The sequence below is a fragment of the Pygoscelis adeliae genome, unplaced genomic scaffold (genome assembly GCF_000699105.1).
Source record: "Pygoscelis adeliae isolate BGI_AS28 unplaced genomic scaffold, ASM69910v1 Scaffold91, whole genome shotgun sequence".
Taxonomy (NCBI): Eukaryota; Metazoa; Chordata; class Aves; order Sphenisciformes; family Spheniscidae; genus Pygoscelis; species Pygoscelis adeliae.
The window spans coordinates 1354521-1382392 of NW_008824196.1; the positions used below are offsets into that span (position 1 = coordinate 1354521).

Consider the following 27872-nt stretch of genomic DNA (forward strand, 5'->3'; position numbering starts at 1 on the left):
CTGGCCGCGGCCAGCGGGGTACCGGACACTGAGGTCCAAAGGTTTAATCCGGTAAGGCAATTTCTACGTCCCTTTACTAAGAGCATTCAGGAATTCAGTCAGCAGAGGACACGCTGGCCCATAGGATGTTCATTAAACACTTTCTTTCGTTCGTCTGGGGTTTTTCTTTTGTTTTTTTTTTCATTAATTTTTTGCAGGCTCTGTCATGTAATGTGCTCTTTCATTTAATTATTGCAAACTAGCTGTGTGATTCATGTAATTCTTAATTTTATTGGAAAGAGGTGAAATAACTACCTTCGCTGGAAGTTCAGGAGATTTTTTTTTAAGCCAGCCTTAGTCAGACAAAACCAATGAGAAATGTTAAGTTGGCCGTTTTGGTGTTGCCACAGGAAATCCCTTTTTTTTTTTTTCTTTTTGATAGGCAAGGAAAAGAACACAGAACATGAATCTCTCTGGTGCGGTTACAGAGCTGAAATGATACTAAACAAATGCACTGCCTCAGTATTTTTTTTTTGTGGTTTTTTAAGGGGGTTTCTATAAACAATTATTTTTATAAAGCACACTTTAGTTTACAATCTTTCATTATAACTGTTATAAATTTTTTTTAAACAACCCGAAATGCGTTCCATATAAAGAAATGGCAAGTTATTTAGCTATCAAGATTTTACATGTAGTTTTCTTATAATTTTTGTACAATTGCATAGACGTGTAAAACCTGCCATTGTTAACAAAACAGTAACAGACTTAGGAAACTACTGAAATCTACAGTATAGTACCACTACCCTTCACAAAAATATAGATTTGTTTTCTTGTAAACTCTTACAGTCTAATCCTCTTTGTAGTATGAATATTATAAAAACCATGCGGGACGCCTGAAGTTGTAAAACACATCTTGCTATTCTAACACCTTGTCGTCGGTCATCACTGTCACTAAGGTTTCCATTGCTCTTCCCAAGTCGTCTGCCATGTGGAAAAGGCTCCCTACATTGTGGCCTGAAAAAGAAAGTCAAAGAAGAGGAAATTAAATGAAGAAGACACGGCAGCAGATTGGTAGGAACATTTTACAGAAAAGGCCGAGCACAGATCCGTCACTCTCCATGTACCGCTCGCCGCCATCTCCAGTGGAGTACACCGGAGACTACTCTTTCCAAAAGTCTCCTGGATGAGTCCAATACATTGTCGTTATGTTGCCAGTTGCCAGTTTTGCAGAACACTTAACGGCAATACTGGCTTGGACGGCTAGGGTAAACTATGCTGACAGTAAGCCAGTGTGTTTGTCTTCCACCACCCCCCCCGGCCCCGTAGCGATGAAGCTGCATCATTACACATGTTCACCAAAAGCAACGATTAAATCCACTGGCATTACAGAAAAGTTTCCAACTGGTGCTGCAAGTGTTTGACCATTCAATGTTCTATCAAGGAGAAAAACAGAAACAAACAGATCAGCAGTAATTAACTAAATCATTAAACCCAAGAGGTCCCAGCAGGATACCTGCACAGATAGCTAAAATGATGACCAAACTAAACGGCTGCAGTTTATTTACTCATTTTTAAAATATCCTTTGCTTTTCAGACAGCAGTCCAGCAGAAACAAAGATGCCACAATTATCAAGTAACTACTATACAGAGGTTCATTTGTGCATTTCTCCTCACCCGTAACCACTGTAAAGTCCTCAGATGGTATAACCACAACACGTGGTCCTCCTACACAGAAGTGATAAATAAATGCAGGGTACAATTCCGGACATGAAACCTGTAACTTCTTCTCACACCCATTTTACCACCGCTGCAATGGAAAGACAAGGTAGCAACGCTGATCAGCAGTAAGAAATGGCTTCATCACAATTAGAGGCTAAACAGACTTGAAGGTAGGGAGGGAGATTAAATTGCCAAAAGTCACCATTTTAGGCCCTTGGCCTGATCTCCAGCTGCTGTTCAGAAGCGTGTGGGTCTCCTGCAAGTCCTGTGTCAGATTTGCACCCCTCTATGACTGTCTCAAATACCCTCTGGCATCTCAAATGACAGAGACATCATGGTTTAAACAGCTGAATCCCATCTGCAGTCTCCCTCCCGAAAAAATATGACTGAAGAGGGAATATGACAGAGGTCTAGGCACCCTGCAAGATGAACATCCAAACCAAGGACTGAGTGTTCAAGATTTCTTGCAAGGACAAGGAGGAATGAGCAGACAGAAGGTCTTAAAACAAGCAGAAGGAAATTATACTCCACACAGCACATAATTGTATTACTGAACTCATTGCCACAGGCTGATGTTGAGGCCAAACACATAAATGAGTTAAAAAAGGAGTTAGAAAATAATCACTGAAGAAAGATTTATTTAGATGCAAAGAAGTGCATGTGACCTCCAACTCAAGAAGTCCCCAAGCTGCAGAGTGCCAGCAACTGAAAGTATATAACAGGGGAAGTATTACTCAATAAAACTATGCGTTCCTATGGCCTGTGGGGTTTGATTTACTCCCTGAGAGTACCTGCGATAGAATATTTGTCTGGAAAAATATGGGAGGTGCAACGCCATCTGCCCACAATGCTGCTTCCCAGTAATGCTTTGCCTGGAACTGGATGCCAAGTCCTCGCCATGGTCCTTGAGGACGGAGCACCCAAATGAAGAAAGGACATGACCAGGGTATCCAGGATACATCTTTCATGCAGTCCCCAGCTGTAATGTGCCGGAGCCTGACTGTTACCACTGCCCACCTACACGGTGGGTGTCCCTCCTGACACAACTGTCTTCTCTAACAACAGGAATAAACCTTCCCTGTGGGGCAAATCAAATTCACCAACCTCTTTCAAATGTTCAAATATCATGGTAGTCACGCACTGTTGACATTTCTACAGTACACAGGAGCTTGGAGTGACATTAGTTAATAGTCATCGGCATTTATAGAATAGAAAAAAATGACCTGAGAAACATCCAGAGAAGTTTGTTTTTTCTGGAGAACTACTGTCACCTTTTACATTCAAATACTAGTTTTTTAAAGTTTTTTGTTTTTTTTTTTTTAAATGTAGCATTCATTACACAAAACTATGCCATATCTAAATGATACCTACTCAACAAGCTGCCCATTCGATAGTGAGCTGTGCTGTGTGTGGCACAGTTTGCCAGACACCGATACAAAGAAATACGTGGTTCTAATCTGGTGACATTTTGCTAATTGCACTAATGCACAGAGAAACAGATGCATCAAACAGTAATTTCATCCGTAAATCATTACTGTATAGCCATCTTATTCATCCTAAGCAAAAACTTGTAATTTGCTCATCAGCACATCAAGCATATGAAAAATTCCTGCCAAGTTTTGGTCAAAACATTCCTTACTTTAAAATAAATGTATGCTACCACATTTATTTTAGATGTAAAGGATAATCTCTCTTACTGGCACCATGCACGCTGAGATCAATACAGCAAGTTACACCATGGAAAGTGAAAATTTGACCAAGTCATATGAAAGCAAGAACGTATTTTAGATGGGAGATGCTTACATAAACAGAAAGGTAACTGTAACTGGTTTGCTCTACTTACCCGAAACTCTGACATGGCTCAGGTACATTTGTAGCATGTGCTATCAAGGCTTTATTGGAATAACCCTGGTATAACTGGAGTGACCTGCAGCATCCCCAAAAACATCCTGACCCTGCAAACTACTTTCAAGAAATCTCTAGGCTTTAAATATTCTTCTTTTTCCTCACCTGCAGCAACCTACAGACACGAGACAGGAAGGTGGTGAGAGTCGTAACTGGGAAGCCAGCCGTGAGAGGCACTGCTGCCTGTGGGATCACGGTCTCTTGTTCAGATTTGTTTCTAGAAACAACAATGGGACTCCAGGGCTCTTTAGGGACTCCCAACACCACTCATTCCCAGCTCGGGAAGAGTGATCACCCTTCCACAGACTTAGAGCAACCCAAACTGCTAAACCCCATTTTCAGAAAAAATCAGTATTTGTTAATACTATTTTGTTCTGTCAGATACAGAGCTGTAAAGGTAACAAAGGCAAGCTGGTTTTATAGAAAGAGTCTAGGTCTAGAAAGATGTAACTTCTATATTCTAGAAAGAATAACTTCAATCAAAAATATATGTATGAAGTATGCCACAGTAGGTACAAACTGCTAAACTGTTCAGGCAACTAAAACACAGGCCAAGAAGACCTTATGCATCCAGGCACCCCTAGGTATTCTTTTAATGCGTAAAAATCACAGGAATGTCTGCTAGTCTTTTTTTCTTTTCTCTGTTAATTGCTGCCATATTTTTTAAATAACGATGCTTCGAATCCGATCTCGCTCCACAAAAGCTGCACAGAGGCATGCTGGGGTGATCAAGGAGATAACGACTCCCTCTCCCCTACACCATCCACACTACCTCTCTAGCACAGGTCTTAATTTCCTCTGCAGGAAAACTGAACCACCATGTGCCTCCTCCCGAGCCATCTGAGTTTACAGCTCAGAGCATGACGATAACCCACTGCTGATCGCAGTTTATGTTAACAGCCGGACTGTAAAGTGCAACAGCTTGGGGACCGCAGTCTCCGGGACAGTCACGGGACGGGAGGATGGGTCCAAAGAACGGGCAATATAGATGTGCTCCAGCCACTCAACTGGCAAACTCTCAGCAGGGTGTCATCGCGCCGCCAGTGGTTTTGCCTCTCTTGCAGATGGGAGTAAGAGCTAGGACAATCAAGACTGGAAATAGTTGAGAACAACATATGCAATAATTTCCTGGTACTGTATGTGTAATGAATGCACCCTCTTCTATAATGCCTATTACCAAAATAAGAGCTCAGATTCACTGACTGTTTCTATATAGCTCTGCTTCTTCTATCAAATACTGCTTACTTGCCCTCTCTAAGACTGAAACACAGGACACTGACATTTTTAATTAAGAAGCAAATGAGAAAAATACTGTCCCAAAGGTGCTGAGAAAAATATGTCGTAGCTTTTCACTCATTAGTATTCACACTTTTAAAGTAATGCCACCAAAGGAGGCATTAATTCCATTCTTTAAAAAAAAAAAAAAAAGTTTTCTCCATGCTTGAGGCACTGAAAGGTTGAAAGATGCTACTGTGTAAGAAAAAACCGAGCACACGCTTTGAAATGCAGCAATAAAGCCCAAAATGGATATGGACAGTATTAACTTAGACTTATAAAATGGAGGGAATATTAACACGGGTGCATTTGCTTTGAAAGCAGAAGACACCTATTTCTGCAGACACTAACTACATCACTTCTGGTCACATATAGAATGATGCGTTTCTCATCTGCTGAATTTGCTTTAGAGGCTCTACTGGAATTAAGGCCCTTGGGTGAGGGTGCAGTAACTGAATACCGATTTTATACTACAGCTTGTCAGAGAAATAAATGTGGAGCATTCAGACTCAAAAGAGTGGATAGAAAGTAAATTAAGAAACCCCAACACAACGGAGTGCCTTTTTTAGCAGCACAGATTTCTAACCCTTCCCCGACAAAAGAAAAATCCTTCCTGTTGGTGGCTTGGGTTTTGATACCCTTATTCATATCAAGTAATGCCACGAAATCAATGGGATTACACATGAAGACAATACCTAATGTGAGTGATGGGATCAAAAACTGGCTGGGTGGGTTTAAAACATGATCTGCCTTTGTGCAAATGGACTCACACATAAAGCAAAAGATGTTCTATACCTTAGCTCATACACCTCATAAGCAGATGGAGAATTGCGTTTTACACTCAGCTCTGCAAGTTACCAAGCCCCCTCTGGCACCATCAGTGAGCACAAATACAACCGGAGAGCGGTGAGCGATTCATTGAAGAAGTCAACTTTTTTAGGGTTAAGCTGCTGGAATCTGATCAGGCAGGACATGCCCATTTTTCAAATTTTTTTTTTTTTTTTAATTTTATTAATTGTATCAAATATGCTACCAGCAGCAGAAGCTTTTTCTGAACAATATGCATAAATATGAACGAGGACAGTGGAAATCAACAACCTGTTTTCCTGAATTGGAGAACAATTCTCAGACTGTATGAGCTGAGAACATGCAGGGCTGAATATGAAATATTTTCCACAAAATTTCTGGACCGGTGCAGTCTGTTGATGACATCCCAAGCGCTCTTTTTTGATCCCTATGAGAGGACCTGCCATTTGAGGACAGACTTAACCTGCACGGAGGTTCTTAATCCTCGAAGGAGCTGGACCTGTGCCATCTCCTACAGCCAATGCAGAGAACCACTGAATTACAAGGCACCGCATCAGAACAAATCCGGGCTTACCCAGGTAGCCCGTCAGTTCACAACAGCTCTGCTAAAAACCCCAGTGCAGTGTGTTTCCATGAGTCCCCCTCTCCGCACCAGCAGAAGTTTGCAAACTGGGTTACCCCTCAATTTCTGCCTCACCCACACCGCACATCATCTGTGCGGGAAAGGTCATTTCACAGCTACTTGCAAGTGCACTCAGGCAGTCTCTGAATATTTTATCTTTAATAATAATTTTCGCTAGGAATTCAACTTTCAAACATTGTATCTGGTTGGCAAGTGAAGAGCAGCTTCACAGAGGAAAAATCAAGGCTCTCTGGAAATACTTTCAAAGGTGCTATGACAACACAGCACAAAACGTTTTCCTCCATTAACAAGCAGCAACGCACAAATTCTAAACTCTGTTTTGCATCAAACCAACCATGTCCGAAGTGCACAGTGAAAACCATCGCCCATTCGCATTGCTGAATACAACACTGTGGAGCTGGTGAATGTTAGTAGCATTCCTCATTCTGCAATAGTATATCAGGAAATTAAAACACCTGAATCTCTTATACCTCTCAACTCTCACTGTTCTAAAGAAAAGGAAAAAAACAATAATTAACTGGAGATGTCGGTTGGTGTATTGGCACATATATGTAAATACAATTGTGAGCATGTAAGCAGAACAGCAAGAGACAATGGGTGTCCCTGTTGTGCTTACATACAAGAGCAACAGAACATAAGCCAATGACTGCAGCGTATTTGCTGACCACATTTATCATACAGAGGCTTAATTTCAATGTATTATTTTCTCCTCCCCATTCCTCAGTTTCCACCTCTGGGAGGATGTAAGAAAATGCAGATCCCTGAGCTGACATTGTCTCCATTGAAAGTTGAGAGGTACGCTACTGTTAGAGCACACATGGGGAATGCACTCAGCAAAATCAAACAAAACCCAAAGCAAAATAAAACCACCCCACCCTTCACCAAGCCCAAGCAAACCCGTGCTGCCGTCACACGCATGCTGGGCACAGAAAGCAAGCTGTGACAAACAGAAGCCATGGCAGTGAGCCTGCATCTCACTAACCTCTCTCACTGGCTTTCCAGGGGCATTTCTTCCTTTAGGAACAGAGAAAGGAAGTGGAAGAAATATCGGAAAAGAAAGGGAAAAAACCACACGTGAATATATATTTTATACTGTAAGAGACGCTTCAATTTCCATTTAGGAATTTAATATAAAATAACTGCATTTCTGCTTTAAACAAAGACTGAAAGTGCACTGAAATCCACCGATGATTCTGAGCCGATTTATTCAAGAACAGTTCTGTAATCTGCAGCTTGGTTTTAACCTAGCAAAAGCACTTCAGAATACTACTAACACCAACTTTACAGGCCTTTCAGCTGAGGATAAGGATGGCAGAGAAGATCTGAATTCACTTTCTGAGCATCCAATTTCCTCAATTTGAGTACTTCTACTAATCAGTATTAGTGGTAAAATCATGTTTCCCCAATGTCAAATTAATTCATCCAGATACTTTACATTTTATTATGGCCTACATACATATATACAGGTATACATTCATATATACACGTATGTGTACACACACACACACACATTTTACACCTAGAGCTGTACACTGGAATATAACATGGCTCACATTCAAGATAAATGTATTCCGAAAGATGTTTCCAACAGGCTGATCTGCAAGCATGGTAAAACTGGTGGGGCAGAGGGAGAAAGGGAGAAAAAAAATTCAAGTGAAAGGGGAAAAAAGGGAAAGTATCTCATCACTTTCAAGTTGTACTGCCAAAATGGAGGAGTCATTAATGGGTTTAGCTGAAAGGTGTTCCTGACGAGCCTTCACGGAAGCCATACTTTGATCATACTGATTCTTCGCAAACACTTATCATAGCATATTTTTTTTTAAAAAAAGATAGCCAGGTGTCAATCAACAGCAGAAACACCCCTTTGCCCCCCCTTCCCATCACACAGCCGGTGACAATAAGACACTTGCTGTCTCCAGAAGCAGTGTCCCACTGGCACTGGCACGTTACTGCCAGCACTGGTACTGCCAGACTTGCAGTCTTAGGTGAGAACGTCACTGCGGTAGATGCTGTTCAAGAAAGAGGATGATCTTTGCCCCAGAGCTGTTGTAAATGATGTAATTGTAAACGACCTATGGGACAATGGGGAGAGAGACATACGGGAGAACACACAGGTCAGCATAACAGTAACCTAATTGCTGTCGAGTTTTTTCTAGGTATGGCAGCCTGCAGGAGAAGGGAAGGAAGAAAATAAATAGCTTTGCAGGTATTTTACAAGGAGCGGAACAAGGGTCAGCAAGAGAGCAAAGCTGAGCAGAGGTGGCAAAGGAGAGGAGGATAGGGTGGAGGACGTGAATGGCATCACTGACCACCACAGGTCAGAGTCGCTGCTCAGCTACGACCTCCAGGCAACGGAAACGGCTGGGGCAACCTCTGTAGGGCCTGGACAGCAAAGGTTATGATTTACTGAACAGACGAAGTTTTATTCCCTTCCTTCCCCCCTCCCTCTCCCCATAGCATACTTACTATTAGAAATGATAATAACAGGTTTGAAGTCATGCTCTGCATGTGTGTTTTCATTCTGCTCCTAAGGGGAGCCTTGACTCAGGTTATGTCTATACCACACGTGCTGGTGGTGCACAGAGGTACCAGAGCAAGCTTGACGGCCAGCAGAGGTGTCGCTTCAGTTCTATGGACTTCACCTTGCAGGCCTGCCTAACTCTCTAGGACTTACATGAGCGCCTACGCAGCCTGCGACCTCCTCTGGCGCTTTTATCAGGAGCCACGAATTCCCTAAAAAATGCCTCCCAGGAGGGAAGGTGAGAACCTCTCACCAATATAAATCATATAACAGAAAATCCTTGAAAATGAAGATATAAAATCCATTGCATACTTTGGTCTTCTTCTGAGGAAGAGCCCCAAGGTTTAGGTGAGTAGATGGTCTACCTAAGGCCTCCAGAAACTGCAGCATGGTACAGCTGGGTATGCAAGAGTCCTGGGGCATGAATGAGATCCAGCAGAAGACAGTTTAGCTTGGATCAAGAGGAGAGAAGGAACTGCCTGCACGCAAAATACTGGATCCTTTTGGAGGTCTTAAGAAATGCCTACCTGTCTGCACAAGCACCTAAAACTGCAGCTACAGAGTGTCTAATTTAAATATCTACACGAGACAGATCGTATTCTGCTTGAAAAGGAATGTATCTAACAGTAACTGGGATAGCTCTGCACCACGCAAAACAGCTGGTGAGGAAAGTCTGTGGTGAGTAATCAGCCCTAGAATTTGTCAAATGCAACAGAGAGTAGCACTAGTACAGTAACAGCTAATTTCTTTTGGAGGGAGATTAAAAAGGGCTTAATGGGTTTTACTTTATTTTCTTCTTTGCATATGAATGAATGCGTGTCTCTAAGTTTTAAGGCAAGGAGTATGGTTTGGCATAAATTGCAGAGGAAGAAGATTGTCTGTATTGCCGCAGTTCTGAAAATTTGTGTTCTATAAGGCATCAAAATACTGATAAACAATCCACGGGTGCTAATTATCTATTATTCCTGCTCAAATCAAGATTTCCTGCCCTTACAAAATAGAAGAGGCTGTCTGTCTTTTTCAGAAATCTACATGACATTGTATCACAGGCAAAGGTACACAGAGAGTGATCAAATCAAACCTGAAAGCAGAGGTATTAATAAAAACTTCATGCATCTATGCAGATTCAGATCAAAGCAGAGAGCACAAAGCATCTACTACACTGCCGCTCTCACTGAACTCAGGAGATAGACAGGCTGCAGAGGGGAGAGATCTGGATCTGCAAACAGCTTTTTTTCTTAAAAAAAAGTTCCTTAAAGTTTTGTTAAATTCATTAACGTATTCCCAGTTTACATCAGGACTGAGCATTATAAATCACGAAAGATCTAGTCCTCCCCATCACTACCCCAGCAAAAATCTGCGGAGAAGCTCAGCCACTTAGTACAGGGGAGTGATAAGGGATCTCGGTCATCTGGGCTCACTGATGTGCGATGTAGGACCATAGCACAGAGAAGGGGATACAGTGCAGAAAAGGCCAGGGTAGCTCAGTTGGAAGAGTATTTCCAGAATACCCTACGGTATAAGAACTCCAGGGTACTCTTCCACTGATTCAGTAAAGAGTGAAAAGAAAAGTCTGCGTCGTAAGACGTTTTGCTGTCAGAATAAGAGAAACTGCATTATTTGCAGTGCTGAAAGTTGCTAGTTCCGCTTAGGACATTAGCCCCAGTCATGACAGAGCCTGGCTGATGCAAGAGTGAGAGTAGAGAATGTGTCTAGTGTGTTTTTATGTGACTGAGATAAAAATAAAACAAAACTTGTAAAAGATGGTGCTATTCTTAGTGCCACATTTATTGCTGTGGGGTCTTGTAATTTCACTGCACAAGACAATATCTGTATTAAGCAATACTACGTTAAACAATATCGGTGAGTACTGATCCCTCTCCAAATGTTTTCACGTGATGTCATGGCCTCTTAGCTCTTTTAAGCCATCATGGTCTCATTTCTAACCACTTCTTGGCTCCCACTTCCCCATTATCCACCAGCAAGGGCTCTGCATTGGAACTTCAGTTGGCTCAAGAACTTCTGCCCCTAAATTCCCCCCTGAGCTTCATTCATAGAAAGCATTTGCCACAAAACCATAAATGCAAAACACAGTCTGGTCTGCCATGAGATCCACCAGAAGCAGTGCAACTTGCTTGTCCTCAGTGCTGCAGGAGAGATGAATTTGGCTTTAAAAATACTGGTCTGCCATGAGATCCACCAGAAGCGGTGCAACTTGCTTGTCCTCAGTGCTGCAGGAGAGATGAATTTGGCTTTAAAAATACTGGTCTGCCATGAGATCCACCAGAAGCGGTGCAACTTGCTTGTCCTCAGTGCTGCAGGAGAGATGAATTTGGCTTTAAAAATACTGGCCTGCCAATCTTACTTTCTAACTGTGAACCAATTCCCCGGAGATTTAGTAGCTTGGGCACAAATACAGCATGAAAATGTTTTCCTCTGTGGCCCATTATCAAGCAGGGTCAAATAAACCACTGAAGTGGTATTTAATGGTAGATTTCCACTAAAAGTCAGACCTCTGGCTTTGACATCTGTTTTGAGTTAGCACAGCAGCTGTTTGAAGCAGCTGCAGCAGTTGTGAATTTGCTGGGAGCAGCAAAGTAAAAGAGGAATGGATGGGAAACCTTGTAGATTAAAAGGAAAAAAAAATTCCTTAAGGACAGCAATCATCAGGTATTCAGCAGAATTTCCCTCTCCAGAAATGAAACAGCTTTCGGCACCAACAGTCAGCTGTGCAAGGAGCATGGAGGTCCTCTGCTCCTTAGGAAATGCCAAGAACTGCCAAAATGTTAAACTGAAGAAACAAAAAAAACCTATAAAAGGTATATAGTAACACAAGTTATTGCATCTGAGATCTGCTTATGAAGGTCTATGACATGATTTGTTTAACACATGCTTCTCTAAAATACATTCAAAATGATGCTATGAAGCCTTCATGCCTTTTTAAAAACAACTCTATGCAGCAAAAGCTCGGAAAATATCATAATCAAAACGAATCTATCTCCAGGTGAGTGACAATTAATTACTACTACCTTTTACTGCTTTGTTTCAGAAGTCCAAAATAAGAGGTACTACTTGCTTTAGAAAACTATTTCCCAACCTGAGCAGATCTTACTCTTCAGATGCTTTTGATGGTATTTAGACTAAATATTTTGTTTTTAATTTGTATCCTGTGATGTTCAACTACACATCTGTGCACCCAAGCACAGAAATTCAGTCCTTTTCTCTCTTCACTGCTCATTCAGCTCTGAACTCTTCTCATGAACCAAAGCCTTCAGAGTCCAGTTCGCTCGTGTCACATTGTTCTGCACTCCTCCAAGTTGTCATTTTCCTACTGGCAACAGGATACCCAGAATTATGTCCCTGATTCAAAAGGCATATCACTCCCTATGCTGTGACATGCTGGAGCAGGACATTTAGCTTGAAATTTAACATAATTATTTTTACTGGCCACAAAGGAAACCCACATTTAATGTCCTGCCAGTAACTTCCCAGGCCTTTTAATGCATCCCTAGATTTCCTCAATTGATTCCATATACGAATTTCAGGTTATTTGTATGGATGTTTGTCCTTTCCTGGATTTCATTTTGTTATTCTCACTTTCAATCTAGGTAGGTTTTGATGAGTGCCCTGTGTCCTCTGCAGCTCTTCTGGAATTGCATGATCTATGAATATCATAGCAGACTTCTACAGCATTAGTATAGAAATAAACAAAGCTACTCCTGGAACTAGTCAATCTTGGGCATTTAACCCATCTTCCTTCTAGTTTTTATTCCTAAAGATAGTATGCATCACACGTGGTACCACTTTACCCAAGTAGTTTGAATTCACCTTTCAAATAATATTTCATAAGCTCCTGTATCACAACACAGTTCTGAATGTCAGACTGGGATGACTGAGTTTCTTGCATCTTGCAATTTTTTAATTCTACTTAATAAGAATTAATACAAGAAAATGTATTCTTTATAGATCTGTGCTCATCGCTTGTTTGGGCTTACTGTTCTGTTTCCTGAATACCTACAAATAGCTTGAGATTCAATGCAACCTGTAATGCAAAGAAGTAAAATATTACTTGCACCACGTCTGAATCCTTACACTAATGCTCTCTTCTCAGGCTGCCTTGCCAAACTGCTTTCACTCTTTTGCAATTACACTTGGATCTTTTATTATAGATTGGAAACCCCAGATACAGATTTGCACCTCTCAACAGCAAAAAGGCCCCTGATTCAGTAGTTTGTTAAGACCAGTCAGCCCTGCTTCCTTTTCTCCTTCCTGCAGTCTTGTAAATTGTAAGTCATATCCCTGATGCCTGTGGAATCTGACTGACTACAGCAACCTTCATTTCACAATGAAGGTCTACATGAGGCTGTGGCAAATCAGCTGGGGATGTAAGCTTTGTTTACGTGGGTATCAGTTGAATATCATTTAATCGTTAAAACGGGAGTAGAAGAAAACTCCAATAACTGAAGTTTGCATGAGATCTCAGCAAAATTGACAATGTCAATAGCCTTCTATATCAACCAGTGAATGGCAATCCATTTGCACTGGTTGTAGGACAAACTATTTCTCACAGACGGCCTGACCATTCCTATTCCTCAACCAAAAGCAACTATACAAACTTGGCATTCGTGCAAATGCATCAAAAGGTACATGAAGAACAGAGAAACCTAATCGAGGTCCTAATCTCTTTAGCCAAAACCTGGTACAATTCTCCAAAAAGTGGATGACTTTTTCTCCCAGCTGGACTAGTCTTTTCGTGTAGCCAAAGAGAGAGGAAGAGGCAGATTCTGGCTCAGCCCGACAGTGCCTTGATCAGGCCCAGAAGAAAAGTCCTCTGGGAAGCTTGACTCTGCCTGATGGCCTGTGCCTGCTCCTGGCTGCTGCACCAGAAGCTCCTCTCACGGCTTGGCTGCGGAGGACAGAAGACGACACATGTCAAAGACAGACTGTGCCTCCTCCTCACTCGCAGCCCCCCACGCAGCTAGGGAGTATTTTTGTCCTCTACGGCTGTTAGTCAGGCAGGAAAGTATATAAACTGCAATCTCTTTTAGGGATGCTTGTGATCACATACTACACTTTTAACATAGTTACGGAATGGAGAAACAAAATAATTGAATACATTCTTTCTCTGCATTTAAATGACCACGTTTTGCGTCACCAGAATGAAAATGTGAAGTTATAGCTTAATTTATGGAATTAAAATATTAACTGATGTTACCAATTTCAGATCTTTTTTTTTGCCCCACTAAACTTTATATTCTGTCAGTTTGATTCATGAAGCTTTGTATTTTTCACTAATAAAATTAAAAACTTTTTCTATTCGCAGTCAGTAGGGAGTGATATCTAACAGACTGATCTCTACCTAGGTATACACAGGAATATATACACAGGAAACGCACCATGGTATTTCAAATATCTCATTAACCGTTGTTTCGTAAATTGCTCCTATTTTACTTAAAACTAAGCTTGTTTTTAAGAAGAAACGCTGTTTGTCAGTGTCATCAGCTATGATTACAAATTAGATATCACATTTGGTGAATATTATGCAGGACCTCCTAAATACAACATATTTACACAAATGATGGTCGCTGATAAGAAAGCACTGTCTGTTGCAACCTTGTGTACACAGCAACTTTAAAAACAAGTCCATTTTTATCTACATACCAATATTTGAAAGATTTTTCATCTGTTGCCTCTGATAATTAATACCTAGGCAAAATGAGGGCTGGACATACGACTTTTTTGTATAATGTTGAAGTGGAGATGAATGTAGCTAACAATACATTGTATTAGATTTTCTTCAATAGTATCTTTCTAAATGATTCCATCTTTTGACCTATAGCATGAGATCTTATGAAGTTTATATTGCCTTCTCCTTTTCCACTGCTCATAGATGATGCCTGGTGAGAGCTGAGCTTGCTTTGAAATCAAAGGATGGAGAAAACTTGACTTCACTGAAAGTCTAGCATGATGGTTAACGCATTTATCTACTAAAGAACCTCTGGGTGATGTGTGAAACCTGTGCAAGGGGCCCTGCGGTACGTCTATGCCCCTACCGAAATCCACTTAACAGGCTGTCAATAGACACCGGGACTTTCTTTATCCAAGAGGTTTATGTCTGAGCCTTCTTTCACAGCAACAGGTAATATCCCAAACTTCCCATCTCCTGCGAGGAATCTAAGCCATTTTTCTTGGCAGCAGAGTATTTTCTCTGGGCTCAGAAAAGACCTTCTTAAATGAAAAAAGGTTGAACAAATAAATCCCAGTAATACAAATGCTTATCTTTAGCAAACAACAGGAATGAGCAAAACGGAAACACGGAAAGAAATGCTGTGGCTGTACGTACAAGTGCAGCCTACGCTGCACAAACAAGCAGCCCACTTGTTTTTCCTCCATCACGCTGGACCCAAGTGCTACAAGGTCGAGAACTTTGACTCAGAACTTCAACATTATTTCGAACCAGATTCTTCTTGGAGAAAGGTAAGGACAGAAGAAAAATGTGCTAAGACATGTATTAAAAACAAATCAGCAAGGGGACTGACTGAAAAGGAGAGAAGCTGTGAGAAAAGGAACATGGCAAAAGGGAAGAGAAGAAAATGCTCAGGAAAAAAGAGTCTCAAACAGACATTGTTTCATCCGCATATCTAGCAAGGGCTACCTGTGGAGGTAGCTTAAGGTAAAGGAGGAGCAGGCTGCTTCTCCACTCTAAGTAAGACAGGTTTCTCTACAGCTATTGTTAAAACGAAGACAACGAGCTTCAAAAAACCTGAAACCAAAACACAACCCCCTGAAAACATCAAGGAACAGAAAGCACTTTTATCTTCTTCCCTCTCATCTGCCGCGGGCAGCAGCACTCACCTCTGGAGCTGGGGAAGGAGTTGTTCAGCTGTTCCATCACTTCCTCCAAACCTGTGCTTGTGTCCTGGGGAGGGCTGAGCAGCTCATCCTCGCCTGGGAAGCAAAGCCACACCGCTGCATGAGAGCCACTATAAAACCGTTTGCTAACAGCTTGCCATTGTGTATGTCCTTCACGAAGCTACGGCTGTTCACTTAAACACGTTTTCTGCTTAGTATACAATCAAAATTTTAAAGGTGAATTTTGTTGACTATTATGTCTCTCTTTCTTTTAAGGATCTAAGTGAAATTAAACAATGAATTTTAAACAATTAACACTGACTTTAATTCTTAAAAAGGGATTTAAGAAATAATCTACTCTGGTAAAAGAAGTGGGGTAAAATGTCTGCTAGGAACATTTAGTTCCATAAATGACACTTGTTGTTTCAGCTTCTCTTATTCTATTAATGGAAAAAGAAATTGCTGTTGTGAGTGCTGCTATTGAGCAGCTTTCTAATAGTGCTGGATTCATGTTAGCACTGCTTTGCCTAGCTGCGTACATCAGTAGAAACCCAGATTCTCATCTGCATCAGTATTAATATTTCTGACAGTTTAATTGCATCAGATTGGCACTCCAAGAACATTCAGTTGTACTGTAAAAAGGTTTAGCAGCAGTTTAATAAAGTGAAATACATTTCTCCCACTGAATAATTTCTATAACCTGATTATAGGGCAGCAGCTTAATGGAAATTCAATACATTTTATTTTTACTGGGGTTTTTTTGGTCATGGTTTTGGATAAGTAAAATCCGTATGTTGATTTTACTGTAGATCCTAGCCTCCAATACAAATACACCTAAAGGATATACTCTGAGCGAGAGTCTCCTTTTTTACTAGATTTCTTTTATCCCTATTAAAACACAAAAGCAATTTTGCCTGCTGTAATAACCGTGAGAGGTACATCCTGATTTTGAAAATGACTTAATGACCCTTTATTCTAACATGTCCTGCCCTACTCAACTTGAGTAATAAACTGCTTGATTTTCTGTCAGCATTTACATTCTTTAAACATTGAGGTGCTCCATGCTAGTAGAAAGCCTACTAAAAGAGATGCTAAAGGAACACTTCAGGACCGCGTATATTTCCTATTATTGGGCTTAGTGTCGGCCTCACCTTAGGGCCAGGAGTTTCACACGAGTTATTACTGACCAAGAACAATTTTTCCGACTCCAGTACAAGAAGTGGGGTAAAGTGTCTGCAAGAAGCACTTAATTCATGTAAGTGATTGTCTTTGTATCAGCTTCTTTTATTCCATTAATGGTCTAAAAATATGTGCTGAGACTGCCTGCAGTTTGTCCAGCTTCTGACCGGTGCTGGGTTCACACAAATCAGCTCACACCATGAGTTACTTTCGCATCAAGCGTTGCACCGACAGCGGTGCCTTAGCAGGAGTAATGTCTTTCCAGCCTCTGCTGGATGTCAAGGTGAAAACTCAAGAGAAAGATCTTGCTGCTTCTACCCAGCAGCATGCCTGCAGAAAACCACCTGGCCGTAAAGATTGGAAGAAGAGGGCAGTGGTTCTGCTGTCCTGGTCAAGAAGAACTGAGGACAGGTACCGATTTCCAAATGTCCTGGTAAGTGCTGATACAAACTGAACTGTGTTGACCCTCAAGACTGCTGTATCTTTTATTTAAAATGCATTATTTTTATTTTTTCTCATTTGGATGATTTTTCTGAGCATTTCCTTGTAAGTGACAAAATAAGACATCAGCCAAGCAACCCAACAAAAGTAAAAGACACCTTCAGACCTCAATTACCTCTCTTTACCCAAAACAGTCTTCCCCATTCATGTTTCTACAAAAGGCTTGGAGAGCTGGGTGCATCTCAAATATTCTGGTGGTACCTGAATGCATTAAAGTTCAGCAACAACGTCTTGGCTCACATACCTCAGGGAAACTCCTCTGCTGCTACATTACTGGGGGAGAAAGGCCAAAGATCAGGCCTTTCCCATTAGGACTCTGAGAAGGAAAGCATAACCTTTCCACTTGCCCAGGCGTACTTCAGGTTATCAAGGGATAAGCTCTTCTATTTGTAAATTAGGATCTGACTGGGTTGCTGCTTTTACCAAATGGCTGAACAACACTGCGGGTGGAAAACCTTTTACAGTAATCTCTCCTTGAGAAAGCAGAGAGACAGAGAAGTGCAGTGGGTCTACATTCAAATTAAAAAAACTAAGGTCTCCTTTCAAAAAGAAAAATATATAAAAGCTACCACTACATTACCTCATTGCCGGAGAGACCTAGAGATCCTCAGTATTTTCTCGAAAATGGTGACTCCCTCATTACTGGGCGCATGCCTGCTGCCTGGGAGCATTATTTACAACACCCCTCTGGTTCCCTTCACAGTTCAAGAATATTTTAAGTTGCGCTTCAGAAAACTCTCAAACTAGCAATCAAAGCTTTCGGGTGTGAAAGACGACTCGACAAACTGAATTAGTTGCGGTTTGTTAGCTCGGTTAGTAATTCTTTTTATAAGCTCCGCTCAGTGCTGTCAACAGCGTTGCTTTGCTGAGTCTCAACACGATCATACTGATAATGATTCAATGTCTCACTGTCCTTCCACATATTGGCTCAATCGAACAAACAAAAAACCCCAATTCACATCTAAATATTTGCTTTAATAAATTTTAGCAGTTTATATGATTATATGCGTGTTAATTAATTAATTTCAGTCTCGCAAGTTAAATGGGAGTAATTTTATATCGAGTCAAATGAAAAGAAGTACATTATTGTATTTTGTCCTACTGAACAATAAAATATGAAACTACAAGACTTTTAATAAAATGGCTGGGAACCACTGTCTTCCTATCTTTTCTTGTGTATTTTAATTAACATTTTATGTGATGAAATTAATGACATTTCTTCAGAAAGCCATGCAAATTACTCCACCAATACATTTTGTCTACTCTGTTGCAAAATATTTACTCACTAGTAATACGATTAAAGAAAGATCCAAATGAAATTGCTGTTACCTGTGACTGTACTCTCACCCCCAGGATTTAACTTAAGCATTCCTACAGGTACAGTTTATTTCACGTTTTTTTGTTGTAGGGCATACAGAACCCACCTTGTTTGATAAAGGCACAGGCTGACGTTATTGCCTACGCTCAGGATGGAAGAAAAAGCCCCTGAACAAGCCGTATCTCCCACCACGATGGCACTTCAGACACCGCAGAATGTCCCCTCCCATTCAATTTCTCGCTGTCATTGACTCTTTCACTAACCGCAGTGAAGACAAAAGCTCTCACTTAAAAGCCTCTCACTCTCTCCCAAAGCCTCTCTCTAATGTACACTAAATAAATGTCTATGTATGAAGCTGAATATTTTCACCAGACTTCAAATATTATCTTGTTGAAGTAATTTAAGTACATTTGCTTAAAGATGCTGCAACAGTTGATTGCTTTTTTACTACCAGAAAATCCTTACTACTTGGTAATAAATACTTATTAATTATATAAGATAGGAAATTAGGAAAATGCTACAGAGCAGTTACTAAAAGCATCAAAATAATAATTCCAGCCTCTAGCTACAGAATATTATTACTTAACCTTACTCCACAACTCATGATGTTCATTATCATATCTGATGTGATATTTAGAAAAGACACTAGATGAGCACTGCCTATGAGTGACAGCTCAATCCTACTGATTGAGCCATGACATATTAAAAACAAGATCACATCAGTTAACATGGGGATGATTAATCATACATTTAATCTCTTAGCCATAATTAATACTATGTACATTTAAATCAGCCATGTCATGCTTAATAGCTGAAAGTCAGTTTGACTAAAATAGTTAGCTTTTTAATGTTATTTGTTTTCAGAAGTCAAGCCCTGGCTGAGCTTTGTGTTTAATGTCAAAATATCGATGCTACTGAGTGCATCATGATCAAAAGCAAAAGCCTGAACCATAATGAAGATGTAAAGCGTAAACAGCCAGATGACATCGAAGACCACTGCAAATGTCTACTTGATTCTCATTGGAAGTAAACAGGAGAGCAGAGTATTTTCTGTCTTTAAGGATTTTTTTTGCTGGAAAATGAGACTGTAACTATTTTTTATGACAATCTGAACTTTGTCATCTTACCCATGGTTTCTGAAGTCTGGCTGCCAACTACACGAAGAAGCATTGGCTGACTGCTGTCTGACCTCTGCAAAGAGGTAGAAGGAGATGATAGCGTTGTACCATTCACCTTGGCATCTGCCTGCGGCTGAGAATTGAAGAAAAAAAGAAGAGATTGTTATTAACGGCTCAGTACAGTTGCACAAATCTTTGTATCTCCATGAATACACACAATTTTCTGCCTGTTTTAAAGTAAATATATCCACGCAAACAATGGATTTGAATTCTGAATAAAACAAGGAAGAAGACTAACTAAGAATAGTGAAACGTGATTTCACCTTCTCACTTGCAGCCTGTAGAATAATTTAATGCTATTCTCTGACTAGCCTCTACAGATATGATTTCTTGGTCTGCTGTAGTTATTGATAACGCTTCACACCCAGTTTGGAAGATGACTCTAGAGAGATCTAGAAGAAAGGCCTGAGGACTCGCCTGCTCCAGCAGCTGCCTCAGCCTGTGCAGCTGCGACTCCAGCTGTTTGTTGTGATCCTCCAGTATCTGCATCCTGGCCTCCAGGCGGCCCTTGTGCTGGCGAAGCAGCTTGGCTTCTGCAATGAGCTCAGCATCCCGGGGGCTTTGCGGAGAAACCGGCATCATCTCTGGTGGGGATGGCAGTGGAGACAGTCCTTTGTGGTCATGCTGTTGCTTCAAACGGTCGTACTCCGCTTGCAAGTTTCTGTTGAGAAGTAACAAGGAGGTAAAGCTTTACAAAGCCAAACAGGCAGTGCAGGCTACCCTCTGCGCGGGGCAGTGAGAAGGCACCTCCTCTCATGTGGTGTGATGTGATGTGTCTAACTACCAGGGGACAGAGGCTCACCTGCACCACCTGCCTTTCATTCTGCTGAATCCACGTGCGTGTAGGCTTACACCTCGCAGATTTGCACGGAGCTGGTATTATAGGGACCTGTGATACAAGCATTGCCTACAGGCTCTCTGCGTCACCAGAATTCACAATTAATTCCCGTCCAGAGCACACGACGCAGAAGACTGGCTGGGCTCCAGATACCCTCCCAAAGCCTGGGTACGGTCTGTCCTGGGCTCAGCCCTCCCTTGGCTTCCTGCGTTTTATCCTTCCTAGCAGAAGTTGGACTGCCTGTTCACTTCCAAGCATGAATACACTCGAGGAGTAAATAGTGCTCAAAGAGGAGTTTGAGTGATCAAAGCACTTTACAAACAGTAACCAAAGCGGACACCACCTGGCCGGCCTATCTGTTTCATAGATGAGAAAGCTAGGACAGAAAGGCGGCCCAAAAAGTCAAGAGCAAACCACAGAATTCACGAGTTCATTTGCAACTCTGCTGTCATCAGCCAGGTCACATCATTCTCCTCTCTTCATAATCCCAACTGCATTTCCAGCCTAGCTCTAAAGTTACTAACCTAAGATGAGGAAAAGACAAATTAGTGAGCTAATCTGTTAAACTACACTGCACTAACTTTTGGGGCTATAATTTCCATCTTCATTTGGACTGCCCTGTCTAGAGTGCTGCAGTCTACTGTAACTTTACGACACTGCTAAGCTTGTTCTTTTATTCTGTAAAACTCCAGTAAAACACTTCATAGATTAATATGATTTATAGTGGTCCACATGAAAAAAAATCTACCAAGCAAGAAGAGCACAGAAGGTGAGAAACTGACACCTTGTTAGGTGTAACACAGTCCAAAGACGCAAAAATAGTAACTTGTAACAGAAACTTTGCAGGCAAGGGAGGCCTAATAAACTGCACCAGGATTTTGTTGCTACGATGTTCCTTAACAGCTTCCCAGAGGGGGGAAAAAATGGCTCGACGCTCTGGTAACTGCTTACTCATCACAAGCAGTGACCCAGATTTTATTTTTTCCAACTCGCTCTTATTTGAGGTTGTGAGAACAGGCACTTTTTGCCAGTTCTGCCTGCAGACCACAATACACACTGACAGTTTGGTCTGGAGGCTTAATAGCACCTCAGAAACCTCCCAATAAACTTTATTAAGCTCCGAAACATTTCTAAAGGTACATTATTGTGACCAGAGCAAGAACTAGAACAGTATGCACCATTTCACATGGATAAGAAAGCAATGCCAAGGACAAAGACAGGCTACTGACTGTTCTTCAAACGTACTTGTGTCCCTCACAGCAGCTGCATGATGGACGCGTCCTAACCTGGACGATGACCCCCCCAGAACGTGATCCCTCCTCTGCAGAAGTTTTAAAAGGTTAAAAAAAGTGGTTGATCACTCTTAACTTCAGGTTGTCCCAAAATTCAAGATTTCTTTCTCTAAAACCCAAACAAAGAGGGGAGACTATGGAGAGGTTTTCTTCAAAGAAAGTTTTTTGTTTTAATGAAATACAGAGTTTCAAGTCCATGAAAATTACCTGGAAAAAAGAAAGAAGGGTTGTTGCCTTCCACATGACTTAAATGTCTTCTGATACTTCTAGCTGAATGAACTGGTGAATAATTAATAAAAATACAAAAGGGAATAGGAGTGAGCATGACGACAGTATCACACACGGTCTTATTGCAGACTAAAGTTTATTCAGGATTGATCATTAAGCTTGTTTTTCCCAAAGTGAAAGATAATGGCTATTGCTACCCCATGAGGAATTTCCCAGATGTATGACTCTACAACCAGCAGACTCAAAAGTTTGAAGTGCTGTAAAGCAAAAGATAAAATATCACCCTAAGGGAAACTAAATAAATGCACTTGGTCATACTTACAATGTAATCAGGTACCTTGCTACACAGAAATCTACAATTTTTGCCCCAACTATCAATATAGAGAAGTCCTTCCGGCATCTATAGTATTGAAAAACAAGTGAGGACCAGGGAGTAATTCAGATAAAAATGCCTTCATGTCTGATACAATATCGTTAAAAACTCTTTTGAAAGCCTATGGAAAAAAAAAAAATTGTAAAGGATATTGCATATTATCCAAGGAGAGAGACGTTCGAATTTGTGAGTTCTGTAATTAAATGCAGTAATATTGTTGGAACAAAGGAATGTCATGTTGAAGGACACATGTGAGTTTGCCCAGAGCACCTGTGTCACTGAGTTTTCCAGCTGCACCTTTTCAGTCCAGCTAGAGAGTTCTTAGTCCAGAGAATTAAGACTCATCATAGCAACCTCTTTCAGAGCCGTAAGAGTGATGTGGAGTGCAAACAGTCAGTAATATCGTAATAATTGGGATCTAACATACAGGAATGAAGATTTGTACTAACATAGGGGAAAAAAAGCTGAAAATTAAAAAGGAATTCGAAAGCTGCTGTAAGAATATCCTAGAGGAGAGAACAATCTGCTCTTATTCCTACCTCTGGAATAGTTTTAAGCTGTGCAGTAAAAAAGGATTGCTGTTGCAAGCCAGGCGTCCAAGGCACTGCCCACAGCCCTCAGCATAAAGCCTCTGTGTCCCAAGGAAAGGCGCTCTCTGACATCTTCAGCATAAAATGGGAAGCAAGAGAAAGGGGATAAAAGCATAATCCTCTCTAAATGAATGTGACTGAGCAAGTACGGGCAGTACCGGGAAACCCAGCCTCCCTCCACCATAGCTCAGGCTGGGTGACTTTTACATCTGGCTCTCACAAACAAACAAAGCTGCTGCATCTTCTGATCACTGGGAAAATATATTCTACTTCAGTAAGAGAAATATTCAAAGAAAAGCCCATGTATTCCATTTACTATGCTTGCACTTCTTTGAAGCATTCATGAAGAAAAATAACAGAGGAAGCATGCAATGTAACCTTGATTTATGCAACTGTAAAGAGCCGGATAGTAAAGAGCTCATGAGTTATTAATCACATCTATCACTGGCAGCATTAATTGCCTGGTGACGGAAATCCTAGTGGACCCCATTTGCTGAGTAGTCCTCTCAGAGGCAATTGAGAATTTGTGAATTCATGTTATTTTTCATCTCCCTGCAGAAAATCAGTGGCTTGAAGAAATGGAGAAAGATGGTAACTGAACCACCTACCCTTGTCCCTCACTAGAGCGCCAGCGTTTACTTAAGATGCCTCAACACTCAGAAGATCGAGTTCCACTTCTTCAGTGCCAAAATAAATACCAAAAGGAGCCATGGCATGTTTAGAAATGCATCACTTTCTCGTTATTGGCAACTATACAGAAGGAATTTATTCGAGGAGGCCATTCATCAGTCTTCAGATTTGAAGGAACACTATAGCCGCACGGAAACAGGGCAGCTTTGAGATCCGGGGTATTAAGTGCTTCTCCAGTGGCACACAGCCCACTGCGCTCCCGGTGCAAGTCAGAAAAGCAAAGGAAAGGCAAATAGCTCTGGCTGGAGACCTCATTTACTAAGTTCTTGCTTTAGTACAGCTACGAGCGGGGAGGAAAACAAGAGAATGCGAGAGAAGTCTCCCTTTTAAAGAAGTATGTGATCTTGATTCAACTAAAATATTAGGAAACCTTCGCTTTCTTTAGCCACTAAAATAGCAGAAAGGTATTTTAATTCTTTGCAAAAAGTTCTGAGTCTCTGTCACCACAAAACCGTATGCTTTCTATTTAATGCTAGTACAGTACATCCTAGTCAGTATAACCTATCCTACAGTATAACCTATGCAATGTACCGCTTTAGATGGACAGCAAAAATGTCTTCTCTGTTTCTGAAATATATTCACTCTTAAGGAAATTTCAAAATGTTTTGGGGACAGTTTTATAATTCTTTTTTTTTCTTATACTGCAGTGTAGTAATACTGCCTTCCATAGCAAGATTACTTTATGTCTATTGAATACATAAGAAATGGTCTTATCACAATATTCCATGTGATGTAAAACTGAGCATGAGTCTGAAGGCCTAATACTCAAATGAAATATTTTCACCAATTGAAAATATTCTCTAAAATGCTCACATTTTAGCAAATATGAATTATTTAACAGTTAAATTTTAGCCATAAATTATTTAAGGAAGTCATATTTACAAGCCACAAAAGCACCAAGGTCTCAAAATGCTAGCAGTTGAATAATGAATATCTAACAAGAGGCCCTTGGAACCGAAAAAAACCCTGTCAGAACTGTGTCACAGCTAGGTTAGTTTATAAGTCGGATAATACATTTCAGAAGAATTCAAAATAGGCAACAGATCTTTTTAAACTGTCCAAAAGCAAAACCTCAGAATTACAATTTCAAAGAGTCATCTTCATTTAAGTAAGAAGTCAAGATGGAAATGTTTGGAGACCAGAAACTGCAGCTGAAAACCAAATGGAAGTCAGAGTTCAATAAACAGCTCAAAGAAGAAGAAGAAAAGTCAAAACACAAAGCAAAAAAGAGGGCTTTTTTAAAAAGCAGGAGACTGTGGGGAGTGGAGGAAAAAGAGAAATGACAATGAAGTCTTTTGAATATCGTAGCATTGCTTCTTGTTGGTACTTGATGCAGCTTTCCCAAGAGCTGCTAAGAAGTGACTGCATGTGCTGACTCTAACTGTAAAATAATACAAGACACAGCAGAGAGAGCTAAATCTTCATTGCCAAAAGTCATCAGAAGTGCACGCAACAAAAGTTGGTCAACATGGGCAGGAAAAGATGACTGTTTATCTAACACTGCTAGCTGCCCAGTCACTTGCCTTCCCAGGCGTAAGCATCACATCCAGCTCAGCACCAGCAAGGAGAGGTGCTCTGGCCACCAGACCTGAGGTATTTACAATGGAAATGAAACAATCCAGGTGCTTTAAGGCTGGGCTGAAGACCGGGAGGTCACAACGTGATTTGCATCATGTTCAGCTCATTTCCAAGCAACAGATTCACTGAGTCTTCACGCTGCAGCAATAAACAACGTTTGCTCAGAGGGCATTTTTGGGATCAGCATGGGAAGGAACATGTGTTCACCCACTGGAACCAGGTTCACACAAAAAATTAGGTCCCAGGTTGTTGATTACCTTTGGCAACAGCCAAAAAAGGTTTGCACAAACTCAAAGGAGGAGAAAGACTAGAAAAAAGAAATCTAAAGGGACAAAAACCTACCTTTTTAAAGGTAAAGTTATATGAATGGCTTCTGACAGACCCTCTCAGAATGGCTTATTTTTCTGAACAGGAATCAGTGTTTCCTCTGTAAAATCATAGTTATCTGGCTGTGACAAGCTATCAGGACAACAAGAACTTGTTCGCTTTTCAGCATCTGCCTCACATTTTAAGTACAAGTTATTTATAGCGGTTTGCAGAGACAAAAGTCATGATTTTGTCATAATCAATGAAAATCACAGCACTGTGACCTCCACGCTGTCCTACAGAAATAGACCTCTCTGTCCCTGTTGCACTGAGACCTGAAGCATCCACAAAAGTTGAGGTTGCTTGTGGTGGCATCCCATCCGTAACTATGCCTCCAGTCGTACAAATGAGAAAACAACAGGCTATAACCAAGCTTACAGTCTACAGCTCTTGTTTAATTCAGGACTGGCAAACTTCAAAACAGGTGTTTTTAAGGTGTAATTTCTGTCAGAGAGCTTTTAAGGTGCTATTTCTCATTAGTAGCTGTTATATTAAAAAAAGCTTATACTGAAATTTAAGACATAAACCCCAAAAAGGAATTTTTTAGCCTATTTAGCTGTCTAACTCCAGGTTAAACTAATGTTCATATATCACATTTCTAATCTAAAACAAGGCTGCTTTAAAAGACATCCTCCTTTCTGGTGGGCAGCTTATTTTGTATACAGACAGAAAAGCATTATAATTTTTTTGCTCTTTCCTAGTGCTGTTTAAAAATGTAACACCCCTCCCCTGAAAACTAAGCTATTTTACTATCTGTATGGTACTAGTTAAACAATTATTTCTTAACTGCAGAAGTCCTGTATGCAAAGTATGATGGCTTATTTCAAAATACTGATTTGCCTCCACTTTCGAAAGTACTTGGGCTTTATGTACTATGTAGTAGGAAGTCCAGGGGTTTGTTTCAAACAAAACCTCACTGCTGTTCAGAGAGCAAGAGCTTTGTTTACTACAGCTTTCTGTCTGAAACACTTTCCTCATCCTTTATGCCTACTGATCCTCTGTCTTCTCCCAAATCCTCCCGAAAAAAAGTGTGTTCTTGACCCTTCCTCTTTATTTCTCACTCTCCAGTTTATTATTATTTATATGTCTGTCAGACATTGTGCCGGCATTTTTCATGCAGGCAGAAACATAATCTCCAGGTGTTTTCCCTGCTACTAATTCCTCATAGAAAGCAGCTAGATTTTAGCAGTTTGATCTTCAGCTTAACTTGGCCTGAAGATTGTGTAGTCTGAATGCAGAGAGGGTGCAACGCAACTGGAAACACGAGGGCATGAGAAAATAATGGCGTATTAAAAAAGTAACTCCTACAGCAAATTACACCTTTAATGAAAAAAGCGTATGTGGAACAAACTATTAGTTAAATTAGTTGCCCCTGCCCCTGGAGACTTATAGAGATAAATCTACAGAAAAATAAAACCTGGTATTTATGGAGAACAGGCTCTTTCCTCTTCCTGGTTGAAGTATATTACTTATACAGAAAAAAGGACTTAATCTGCAGAGGAGTAAGCTGATGCACGTCCAGAAGGAAGCACAAGGAAGATCTAAATCTTTCTCCTATTCCAGATGACAGAATAGCTTATTTCAGGCTTCTTGAGCTGTTCCGCAAGTCTAGGCTCTGCTCTTTGTAAGGAAGACCCAACCACAGTCTCATGGAGATGGTGGGGTGATGGAACCACTATAATTGATTAGTACCATCCAAAGAAGACATGCATGGAGAGATCTGTGACACTGCCAACACTTGTGTTATTATCTTGGCATGCCTAAGGTAAACTATTACTGCATTGAACCCTCAACGTAAACAAAAGTACCTAGCTCTTTGTCCTGGTTTCGGCAGGGACAGAGTTAATTTTCTTCCTAGTAGCTGGTACAGTGCTGGGGTTTGGATTTAGGACCAGAACAAAGTTGATAACACACCGATGGTTTAGTTGTTGCTAAGTAGTGCTTGCACTAGTCAAGGACTTTCCAGCTTCCCATGCTCTACCAACTGAGAAGGCTGGAGGGGCACAAGAAGCTGGGAGGGGACACAGCCAGGACACGTGA

General features: G+C 40.9%; 1 protein-coding gene across 1 annotated transcript in view; it reads right to left on the reverse strand.

Moving 5' to 3' along the window:
* Window positions 1-145: 145 nt before the first annotated feature.
* The window catches only part of DMD (dystrophin), a 1204567-nt gene continuing 1176840 nt past the window's right edge, over window positions 146-27872 (reverse strand). Inside the window, 4 exon segments of the mRNA XM_009334780.1 lie at window positions 146-993; window positions 15705-15797; window positions 19827-19950; window positions 20295-20538. Of these exon segments, the coding sequence (XP_009333055.1) occupies window positions 896-993; window positions 15705-15797; window positions 19827-19950; window positions 20295-20538 (559 nt within the window). The 3' untranslated portion in view covers window positions 146-895.